General features: G+C 36.4%; 1 protein-coding gene across 4 annotated transcripts; it reads left to right on the top strand.

Annotated features, from left to right (window-relative positions):
* The first annotated feature begins 9,316 nt into the window (after positions 1 to 9,316).
* Positions 9,317 to 11,639, top strand: LOC113335983 (serine hydroxymethyltransferase, mitochondrial-like). 4 transcript variants are annotated; one of them, XR_003353569.1, is made up of 6 exons: positions 9,317 to 9,439; positions 10,028 to 10,273; positions 10,374 to 10,511; positions 10,794 to 10,927; positions 11,120 to 11,215; positions 11,323 to 11,639. XR_003353569.1 is itself a non-coding variant. In XM_026581985.1 (4 exons), exons 2-4 carry the CDS (start codon positions 10,853 to 10,855, stop codon positions 11,440 to 11,442), a joined length of 291 nt encoding a protein of 96 aa, XP_026437770.1. In that variant the 5' UTR covers positions 9,350 to 9,439; positions 10,794 to 10,852; the 3' UTR covers positions 11,443 to 11,639. The 4 variants fall into 4 exon arrangements, 1 of the variants encoding a protein (XP_026437770.1); XR_003353570.1 differs by lacking the exon at positions 10,374 to 10,511; XR_003353568.1 differs by having other exon boundaries at positions 10,028 to 10,511.

The following is an 11,639-nucleotide window of genomic DNA, read 5'->3' as shown; positions in this document are numbered from 1 at the left end:
AGTGTAAACCTAAAAATGAGTTGAGTAATGATGAAATCATATGAGGGGTGTAGTGTAGGATTTCTTGCAACTACATAATGGCGCTAGAAACAGGGACTTCAAGATCGAAAGTTGAAGATTGTTGTTGAGAATGTTCAAATCAAGAAAGTGATATAAATCAGTGAACCAGTTAAAAGAAAGATGATTAGAATTAATGAAGATGACAAAAGATTGGAGTGTAATATGATAACAAAAACGATGGTTAATGAATTCCATGAAAACATTAAAGGAAGAATACATAAACGAAATTTTTAAGGAAGGAAGGTTATGGCGGTAGAAAAAACATCACCCTTGAAGGATTGGGAAAAGCAAAAAATTACATTCATGGCGGCAAAAATACCAAAAGAAAATTTGAACCACACATCTCCGTTGGTTATTACACTGCCTATTGCGCGAAAAGAGAAGGAGACAACAACAAAATCGATGGGAGAATTGATATTGAACAGAACTTTAATCGATACAGGAAGTTCAGTGGATATAATATCTTATCATGCATTCCGGGGAATGGGATTTAAAGATGAAGAAATGTCCAGTTCAACATATTTTGTTCACGGCTTTGGAAAATCCACAACAAAACCTAAAGGAGAAATAGTGGTACGAATTCCACTTGGAGAGATCGAAACACACGTAACACTGTGCGTGATGGATATGGAATCGCCATATAATATGTTATTAGGAAAACCATGGATACATGCGATAAAAGCTGTAGTATCAACGTTGCATCAATGTATTAAATTCCCTAAACCAAATGGAATAGGTGAAATCAGAGGAGATGTTGACAATGAGAAGTTATATCATCAAATTGAAGTAAAGCATTATGAAGGACAAGCAAAAAAGAAACAATTTCGCAGAAAGTTGTCAAAGGAAGCAAAGAAAGAAGAAGAATTTAGAGTATATATGATAAGGCAAAAGAAGGCAAAGGAATACCCAGCGAAATTTCGGAGGAAGGAGAAGGACCTGTGAAAACAATAAAAGAACCAACAACGATGGGAGAACCTAAACCCAGTTACACTGCCGCATAACCAACAAAAGAAATAAACGTTGGGACTATAGAAGAACCTCTAATATTGAGAATTGGAACCAAAATGGATGTGGAAGAAGAAGAAAGAGCTGTTAACCTGTTGCGAGAATATAAAGATGTTTTCGCAGGAAGCATGGATGAGATACCGGGAATAGATCCATCAATTGCATGCCACAAGTTGGAGATTAACAAAAATGTGAGACCATTTAAACAGAGAATAAGAAAAATTGCAACAACTTACCATTCCCAAATAGAAGAAGAACTACAGAAAATGCCTAATGCGGGAATCATAAGAGAAGCTAAATACCCAGAATGGATAGCGAATATGGTCATTGTCCCAAATAAAAACAAAGGAATCAGGATTTGCATAGATTTCACTGATTTAAACAAAGCTTGCCCCAAAGATAGTTTCCCGTTACCAGATATTCCTCAAATGGTGGAATCCGCAGCGGGAAATGATAGAATATCGTGTTTAGATGGGTACAAAGGATATAACCAAATCCCTCTCGCTGAAGAAGATCAAGAACATACTGCTTTCTTCGCCCCTAGAGGTTTATATTGTTACACGAAAATGCCATTTGGTTTGCGAAATGCGGGAGCGACATACCAAAGAATTGTAAAGAAGGTGTTCGCAAAATGGATACACAAAATATTAGAAGTATACGTGGATGACATGTTAGTAAAGAGTAAAGAAGCTAAAGACCATGTACAAGACCTGAGGGAGATTTTTGAACAAATGTTGCAATATAATATTAAATTGAATCCTGAGAAGTGTACTATTGGAGTTGCATCGGGAAAATTTTTAGGCTACATTGTATCGAAGGAAGGAATACAGGTTGATCCAGAAAAAGTGCAAGCAGTTCGTGACATGCCAACACCAGCAACAATAAAAGATGTACATAAGTTGAATGGGCTTCTAGCTTCTCTGGGGAGATTCATTTCGCGATCATCTGAAAAATGCAAATATTTTTTCGATATACTCAAGAAGGGTGCGAAATTTAAATGGACTGATGAATGTGAAAAAGCTTTTCAAGGATCAAAGAACATCTTATGAATACAACTATTTTACAAAAATCAGAATCAAGAGAAGAATTATTGATTTATCTTGCGATGACGTCGCATGCATTAAGTGTTGTGTTATTGCGCGTAGACGCAGGAGTGGAGAAACCCATTTATTACATTAGCAAAACTTTTAATACTGCCGAGAAGAATTACTCAAAGATTGAGAAGTTAATCTTAGCATTAGTTTATGCATCTTTTAAGCTCCGCATATATTTTCAGGTGCATAAGATAAAGGTATTAACAAAAGCACCAATTGAATGAGTGATGCAGAATTCTAAAAGATCAGGAAGAGCGGAGAGATGGAATGAACAAGTAGGCCACTTTGATATTAAATATGAAATTTTGTCTTCACCAAAGTCACAAGTTGTTGCAGATTTCTTGGCAGAATTTCCTTTAGAAGAAGATGAAGCAGTAGAAGAAATGATGGATATAGAAGAAGAACGCGGAGATCCAAAAGATTTACTAACAAAACCAAATAGATGAGAGATATTGGTAGATGGATCATCAAATGGAGAAGGAGATGGAGTTGGAATTGTTTTAATTTCGCCAGAAGGAATAAAGATGGCTTTTTCATTCAGATTGGAATTCACATCCACTAATAATGAAACGGAATATGAAGCTGTGATACATGCCTTAAAATTCGCAATAGAAATAAAACTAGAAAATGCCAGGATCACTAGTGATTCACAACTAGTTATTCGCAAAATAAAGGGAGAGTATACTACAAATGAACTATCCTTGAAGAAATACAAGAAGCTCGTTGAAGAATTTTCAGCGAAAATCCCAAAAATAAAATGGAGGCACATTTCAAGGAAAGATAACAGACTCGCAGAAGCATTTGCTTTCATCTCAAGCATGATGACAGATCCAACTGCGAGATGCATAAAAATACAAACACTTCTGTCACCATCAATCAATAAATAAGAAGAAGAAGTGAACATGATGATAATAGACAATGAAGAAGAAGAACAAACGAACAATATCGCAGACTGGAGAATGAAACTTCATGCATATTTGGCGAAAGGAGAAACACCAAGAAATAGATTGGAAACACACAAATTAAAAAGTCGTGCAACGAATTATGAATTAAGAGATGGGTTGCTATACCGAAAATCCTTTAATGGACCATCACTCAGATGTTTGACACGAGATGAAGGAGAAAAAGTGCTAAAAATGTTACATAGTGGGGATGCTGGCAATCATAGCGGGGGAAGATCTTTGGCACATAGAGAAAAAATGCAAGGCTATTACTGGCCATACATCCACGAAGATTCCAAACAAATATCAAGACGTTGCGAAGATTTTCAGTGGCATGGAAAGAAAATACATGCACCTGGAGCACCACTATCATCTTCAACTAGTGTGTGTCCTTTTGGAAAGTGGGGTTTAGATATTGTGGGACCATTTTTACCAGGTTCTGGACAAAGAATATATTTAATAGTCGCAACAGATTATTTCACAAAATGGATAGAAGTGAAGGCAGTACAACATATTCGCGACAAAGATATCTTTACATTCATATTCGAAAATATCATTTGCAGATTCAGAATTCCTGCGCAGTTGGTATCTGATAATGGGAAATAGTTTGAAGGACAAAATATAGAAATGTTACTTAATACATTCAAGATAAAATGTGGAAAGTCTACTCCTTTGTATCCACAAGATAATGGGAAGGTAGAAGCAACAAACAAAACAATTGCAGATATATTAAAGAACAAATTGGAAGGACATCACAGAGCATGGTGCGAACAAGTACATAATGCAGTATGGGATTATAATACAACTAGAAGAGAAGCTACTGGAATGTCACCTTTTTGTTTAACATACGGAGTTGAAGCGGTGTTACCAACAGAAGTTGTTATTCCAACAACAAAAAGAGAAGCTTGGGAGAAAAATATTAGTGCGGGTTTGATCTTAAATAAACTTGATGAATTAGAAGAAATAAGAGAAAAAGCTTTACAACATATGGAGAATTATCAGCGAAGATTAACCCGAGAATATAATAAACGTGTCAAAGTACGCGAATTCCAACCAGGAGATTTAGTTCTGCGAGAGACACCAATATATCATCGAGAAAATGGTGGAAAATTAGCGAAAAAAATGGGATGGACCTTACATCATTAAGGAGATAGTTGGAACAGGAGCTTATAGATTAATGGATCCAGAAGGCAGAGATGTTGGTCATAGACTTGACAGACCATGGAACAGGTTGTATTTAGAAAGATATTATCCGTAAGAAGCTTTGAGAACTTATGGATCCTGAAAAAATAATTGCAAGATTATTCATATAAAAACAAGATCATGATGTGCGAAATTTTTGCAGAGATAATTACAAAACAATGACATAAAAGAAAGGGGCGAACCTTTATGGCGTACACCCTAGTTCGCGAATAAAATTTCGCAAGAGGCAAATGTAAGACCTAAAGTACGTCATATTAGGGGGTACCTGTTGCATGGCTCAGGGAAAGGCTACACCGCCGCCGGAACTTGAGTCATGGAGATTTGGGGTCAATAAAGCCCATCCGGGAGAGGCACCTTGGATTCTCAGCTTAAGCGTATGTCTTGGGTTGGGCGACTAAGGTAATAAGGACTCTCCCAAGGAGTGAAGATCTGATCAAGGCGCCGAGGTACACGGTTGAGTCAAGAGTGCCAGGGACGTTTGAAGCGTACCTTTCCATTCTTGACAAGTCTTGGCTTATACTGCACTCGGCCCAAAGAAAACCCCACTTAGGGTGCAGTCTCGTAACCATAAGACCTATAGGTAAAAGGGATAAGAGGCTGCGAAAACAACTGGTTGTTGTTAAGACTGGATGGGAGGAGCTAACCTTGTATGGTAGAAGTACACCTCATTGAAGGGTCAACCAGGGGGAAGATAAGGGCGGTACCCTCCATTAGGGAGCTGATAAGTGTCTTATGACGCAAATGTCATGAGGTTTTTTATTCGCAAGGGTATTAAGGCTTGTCATATTTATGCAACAATCCTGAAGAGGAAATAATACAAAAGAAAAAGATAAGACGAGATAAATGGTTTTTCGCATGAAAGTGCGAAGACGTCCTGCGATTTCGTTGCAAGACGGCAATGTCATGGGGCTTCATTTTCGCAAGAATATTTAGGCCTGTCATATTGTCGCAACATTCCTGAAGAGGCCATAATACAAAAGAAAATATTAAGGCAAGATCAATGGGGTATTGCATGAAAGTGCAAGGACGTCCTGCAATTTTGTCGCAATGACAAGAGGTGGCATAATAAGACCTTTAATTAGGAAGGAAAAATAAGACCACATGATAAAACAAAATATTTATAAGTATTCTCAACAGATTATTGTTTACAAGAAAGATAATGAGAGGCAAGTATGGGAATCAATAAACAAGAAGCATTATCTTTCTTATCAGCAAAATACTAAAAGGAAAAATTGATTCCAAAGTTGGTTGAAGAATATTATTCGCAAAAGTGATAAAAGTAAGACAATTCAAGAAGATAATTCGCCAATGTTCTCAATATCGCAAGCCTCTCCTTCATTTTGGTTCTGATCTTCGCCTTGACTAACACCTTGATTATCGCCAGCAATTACTTCTTCAGGAGAGATTTCTTTCTCATTTTGATTAAAACCAGCAGATGCTTCCTTAGAAGGACTTTCTTCTTCACCTTCCAAGAGATCATCCTCTGCCCCACTTTCATAATCATAATCACTATCAGCAGGACGAGGAACTTCATCATCATCTATTTCCAAAGGTTCAATTGATGTAGGAGGAAGAGATTTGAGCAATAAAATATCATTTACAGGGACTTCAGCCCGGAGATGAACTTGACGAAGAAGTGCTCTCTGATGATTCCTATCTTGAATATCCTTAAAATGAGCAAGATAATCAAGTCTTCTTTCTGCTCGGTCGCGAGAACCAGTAAGGGCAGAGACGAGTAATGCATTTTCTTTGCGAATTTTGGCATATTTAGCCTCCAAAACAGAAATGGAGGAATGAAGATTCTTCTTAGACTCTGCGAAAGGTAGAATACAAAATTTCAATAAGATGAAGAACTCAGAAAAATATGACAAAGAAAAGATAGTTAAGGCAGTCAAAATATTATGACTACCTTCCTTTTGCGAAATAAGGTGTTGAATCAAGGACAGACAACTATTCTCCCAACGGTCCATTGCGTCATCAAATTTATCTCCAACTAAACCTTTAAGTCGAGACTGAAGGTTTTTCTCTTTAGAAATAAGAAAGGCATTTTTCTTCGCAAGAGAAGAATAAGATTCTTCTAATTTGGAATATTGTTCTTTAAGTTGATTCGCCTTTACACTTAAAGCTATTCTACCTTGAATAAGTGTATCTCTTTCAGCGATAGATGACTCTGTTACTTCTTTAAGTTCATTTCTCAAAGAGCGAAGAGATTGCTCTTGGTCATCACATACTTTCTGAAGAATGCTAAGTTGTTGCGAAGATATCGCTATCTTGTTTAAACAAGTTCGCTTCTCTTGAGATAAGGTTTTATTCTCATCTGATAAAGTTTCCATCCCTAAATTAGCTTTAGTTAAAGAATAAGAAAGGCGAGATACTTCATTACTTAATAAATCTTGTCTCTGAACTAATTGGGTATTTTCATTGGTAAGATTATTTATATGATCAAGAGAATATGAATAGAGGTTATCTAATTGGTTATATTGATCCATCAAAATTTCTTTATCAACACGGGCTTCTTCAACAACAGATTCAAATTGATATCTCTCCATTATTCGCTTCTGATTTAAGGCTTAACATGCGAAAGAGGGATTTCAAGGATAATTAAATATGGGAAGGATAAAACCATTAAAAAGGAAAATTGAAGACATGGGTAAGAAAATCATACCTCTCAATTCATCATTCTTCTTGCGAAGATTGTCACGATCCAACAAAACATTCTGAAGCTTTTGATTTTCGAGACGAAGAGCATTACACTCTTTTTCCAAAGCTGATTGCGAAGCAGCTCTGTCAGAACCTAAATGCTTACTCAGAATTTCACAAACATTAGACTTGATAGGATCAATATAAGACTTCTTGCCATCATCCAGGACTTCAGATAAAACTTTGAAAGAAATATCTATTCCTTCCACGGTTTCTTTCGAAAGAGGAAGAGACTCAGGTAGAGAACTGGCAGTGATAGAAGGTTGAGAAACATTCTCAATAGGAAGAGAAGAAGTTTCATTCATAGAAGGATCAACAAGGGGGGTTTCAATCATTGAACGGTCAGCTGAAGAAATGAAGTCTGAGGCAGCTTTTTCGCGAATGGGAGATAAAGGTTTATCTTGCGAAGATGTCGCAGGAGATTTAGAAGAGATGAGTAAGTGGAATGGAACGGAAGTTGGAACAGTTTTAAGGTGGCGAGATTTCTTGAGAGGTTTATTGACATCCTTATCACCATGCGAATTACAATCCAGATAAGAAACAGAGGCAACAATATTGTTATTAGAAAAGGATAGTGTTTCTTACTACCTTCTCATTCGCAGACTTTCTTTTATGCGCAACAACATTATGCTGCGATTTGGGAATATTAGGGTTCTGAACTGTAAATTTAGTATTGGAGGCGCTTTTGCTGAAATAACAAGAGTATGTGAATCACATAAACAACATCAAATAATGCAATAAACAAGATCAATTTCAGCAAAACCCATAAAAAAGAAAAAAGAAAACTAACCTTGATGAATCCATGGAAAACAGTAGCAGGAAGATTATTTCGAAGAAAATTACGAACGATGAAGATCTGTAGAAGAAATAGTATGAAGATGAAGAAGAACTTAAAAAGATTGAAGAAGAAAGAAGAAAATTTGCAATAACGGATTTGTATAAGAACGATGAAGTTGCAGAGAAAATAAAAAGAAAGAAAAAAAGAGTAAGAAAGAATATATATAGAGGGAATTTTTCCTCGAGAAGATAAACAAGATTAATACGGAAAAATATAAAAAGTTCAAACACAGCGGTTACAAAAGACATGTCAAGAAACAGATGGAAGAAAAAGTACGTGTGATAAATGCAGAATATGAAGAAATGAACAGCTGCGACATTTCTCACATCATTCTCTACTTCGCAGAAAAGATATGAGAAGAGGCAAGATGTAGGATCAGAATCTCGCAACAGTGATATCTTAGCGAAATTATCAACAACACAACACAACAGCGTCGCAAAACAATTTCAGAAATGATATAATAAACGACGTCAGCTAAAATCATGAGAAGGATGTGATGGTCCTGCGAAAATTAGAGAGTTTGCGAGATTAACATTTGTAAGTTTGCGAGAATGTCGCAAGACATATTCGAAAATAAAGGACAGATTAGCTGTCATCCACTATGTACTTCCCTATAAATAGTCGTTCAGTTGTACAGGAAAGGGGAAGATCTTTTTGAGTAAGAAACAAGTAAATAGGAGAGAGAAAGTCTAGAACAGAAGTCATTCTTGATTCCTTATCTTTTCTTGTAAGAACATTCAAAGATTGATCAATAAAATTAAGAGTGTAAACCTAAAAATGAGTTGAGTAATAATTAAATCATATGAGGGGTGTAGTGTAGGATTTCCTGCAACTACAAGATGCTTATTATCCTGAACTATAGCATTTGTGGTCCATTTAGTTGCTTTTGAATTTCCTCGCATAACAACCACATGTTTAATCCATGTCTATTGTTCAATACTATGTAACCCATGTCTTCTTTATACTTTTGTGATTGATAAATAAACTGAATAGTAATCATAAAAATTAAAGCTGGAAAAAAAAACTCCCAATCGAACTCTTCGTAAATGTATGTTCGATTATTTTGAAGGAAATGAAAAACCCTAGCAAACTTTCTGTAAATGTATGTTTTGGTTGGTTCAACGGCTTGACAAGGTTGGTTCAGCTAGGTATATATGAATGACCTAGGATGAGAGATGAGAGAATCAGAAGACGTGTTTCTAGAACGAAGAATAAAATGAAGAAAGGGGAGTTAGCAAAGTTGAGTAATCAAAGTTTTCCAAATCGGCAATAGTACTTATAGTACTAGATTAACAAAGTTGGAATTATGATGTGGGATTATTGGTTTGTTAATCGAGTCAAAAAGAGAAAAGGAAACTAGGGGCAAATATGGTTATCGGGCAGGCTATGGTAAGACCATGGCACGCAAGTAAGGACTAAACTAATATTAAGGCACCCACCAAACAGACCAGGCCCAATATAGACGAGTAAGGACTGAAAATTCAGACGATATTCAATCTAGTCAGAAACAAAAAACAAAAAATCCTCTTTCTATGGCTGAAGTCGCCAGTCGAGAAACCAAAGACGAAATCTGCTCTTGCCCTTGCTGTTAAAACTGGGTAAGTTGTTTTTTTATGAATAAAGTTCAGTTTTTTTAATTGTTTGTAGTTTTTATTGGATTGATTAAAGTTTGGATTTTTATGATTTGGGTATTGCTAATTTGGTCTTGTTTGGGTTGTAGTGGTTAATTGCATTAAAGGGTTTCGGAGTTTTAATTTGAGGATTAGAGGGAATTGGTTTTAAATTTGATTACGGATTTAGGATCGTAGAGATTTCGTATGATTCTGAGGATTTTATGTCTGGGGATGATATCTTATTAACTAGGGCCCCCCTGCATTTGACTGGAGCTGTTCATTGGCATTAGATGTCGGAGATATAAGCTAGTGACATCTGCGGTGGTGGGTGGAACATTACTTTTGAGATAATGCCAGTGCTGTGCTGTGAAATCTGAAGAAACTGTAGTGAAATTGGAAAAACTGGTGAATTTATAGTGAAAATGCAGTTACATTTTGTTGTTTGTGACTGATAGGAATTACTAAGAAGATGGAATTCAATGCAATATTTTCTGAAACTGTGCTAGTTTTGTTTTCTACATGTTTATAATTACCATCTTGATTGAAAAGTCGAGTTAATTTTGCACATGGCAGATCAGTTGTGCGCAGGATGATCACCGTGGAGTTGCTCACATAGTTGAGCATCTTGCTTTCAGTGCAACAAAGAAATACAAAAATCATGATATTGTTTAGTTTCTAAAAAGTGTTGCGGCAGAATTTGGTGCGTGTCAAAATGCTACAACGTCAGCAGATGAGACGGTAGATGAATTGCTTGTGCCTGTCGACAAGCCTGAACTATTTTCAGAAGCTGTATCAGTCCTAGCAGAGTTTAGCTCCGGGGTATTGATAATTCGTGTTCATTGATTTCTGATCTACCAGTCTAAAATGCAGATTATTGTGAACTTCAATGTTTACCTGTTTCTTAGTCTATGCAACATAGGTTCGAGTTTCAGCAGAAGATTTCCCATAGTAGACACACATTAATTGAAATGGGTATGCATGCTGAACAAAGAAGCATCTCTCCATGGGATGATGAACACATCCCGGAAGAGATTGTCAGCACAAGGACAGATCCAGGGTAAAATTTGTTTTCATACATTGTTAGGTTCTAGCTCAATCTAAACTTCTGTGTGTAAGATTATATGGAATATAAGCCTTACATTTGTTATTCTCTGTGGAAACATATCTAAGGTTCTGACTTAAGCTCAAGTTTAAGATTCCTTCATACAATCTCTTTTTGTATTGTATCGTCTACATTTTGGTGAAAACCTATTTATCTGGAGCATTGTGGAACAGACTCTGTCCGGTCAAGATTTCGCGTTTTCTTATTCTTATTCTTTCTTCATTTAATGTTCAACAGGTTCTGTTCGCTGGATTCATTTTCTTATATTGTGGCATATTCACTGTTGAAGACCTTGAATGCGTTGGGTTATGACCTTGTTTCCGGTGGTACTGAGAACTATCTATCTAGTCTTGATCAATCTGAAAAACAAGGTTAGTAGGGAAAAAGTTCCACTTCAATTCCTCGAACTTCAGAATGGACATTGCTGTCTAGTACCTTGTTCTGTAGCATACTAAAGAATGAAAGTTTGTACTTTATGGTCATGCTTGTCATTATGTGGCATGTTCAACAGCTCGGTTGAAGTAGATACTCATGAGTTTTTTGTTATTTCTTAAATACTGCAGGGTATCAATGGCTCCAGAGTTGAGAAAGTAATGGAGTTGGTGCTGCTAACAAGAACTCTGTTGTGTCTGCCATGGTTCCTGGTGGCATTCGAATGGGTAAACTTTTCCGTTAAATTTAGAGTACATGGCTTAGAATAATGGCTTATAATTAGGCAAACTACTAAAATTTGGCTCAATGTTCCCTCGTCTTTTTTGTGATTCAGGAACTGCTGTTCTCACATCAAGGAGATTCCTTGAGGAAGATTTTGCTAAAAGCAGAATTCTTCGATGCTGCTGTGAAATTGGCCTTGAAAGCCAAAGCTGAATGCAAAAAAGGTTCCTAATTGTACCTTAATGTCTTCGATGTGTGCTTCTATATGTTGAGAGCTTTCCAAATTAGAAATTGTTCACTCTGAAATAGGATATTTGTGGAAACTGTGAAAATCGATCAGTACCCCAGGGAACATGGTTGATGTTGAATATAGTAAATGCTGTGATGACTAAATGAAAGACTGAGGCTCTGCTAATGTGAGCTTGATAA

This window comes from Papaver somniferum, unplaced genomic scaffold, assembly GCF_003573695.1.
Source record: "Papaver somniferum cultivar HN1 unplaced genomic scaffold, ASM357369v1 unplaced-scaffold_150, whole genome shotgun sequence".
NCBI lineage: Eukaryota > Viridiplantae > Streptophyta > Magnoliopsida > Ranunculales > Papaveraceae > Papaver > Papaver somniferum.
Note: the sequence above shows the minus strand (reverse complement) of the source record. Positions and strands in the feature narration are given on the sequence as shown.

Excerpts from the sequence above, each read along its gene's own strand:
- LOC113335983 (XM_026581985.1), top strand. The coding sequence starts at position 10,853 with ATGCGTTGGGTTATGACCTTGTTTCCGGTGGTACTGAGAACTATCTAT. Across the intron at positions 10,928-11,119 it reads TGATCAATCTGAAAAACAAG|GGTATCAATGGCTCCAGAGT; the intron begins GTTAGTAGGGAA and ends TAAATACTGCAG. Across the intron at positions 11,216-11,322 it reads TCCTGGTGGCATTCGAATGG|GAACTGCTGTTCTCACATCA; the intron begins GTAAACTTTTCC and ends TTTGTGATTCAG.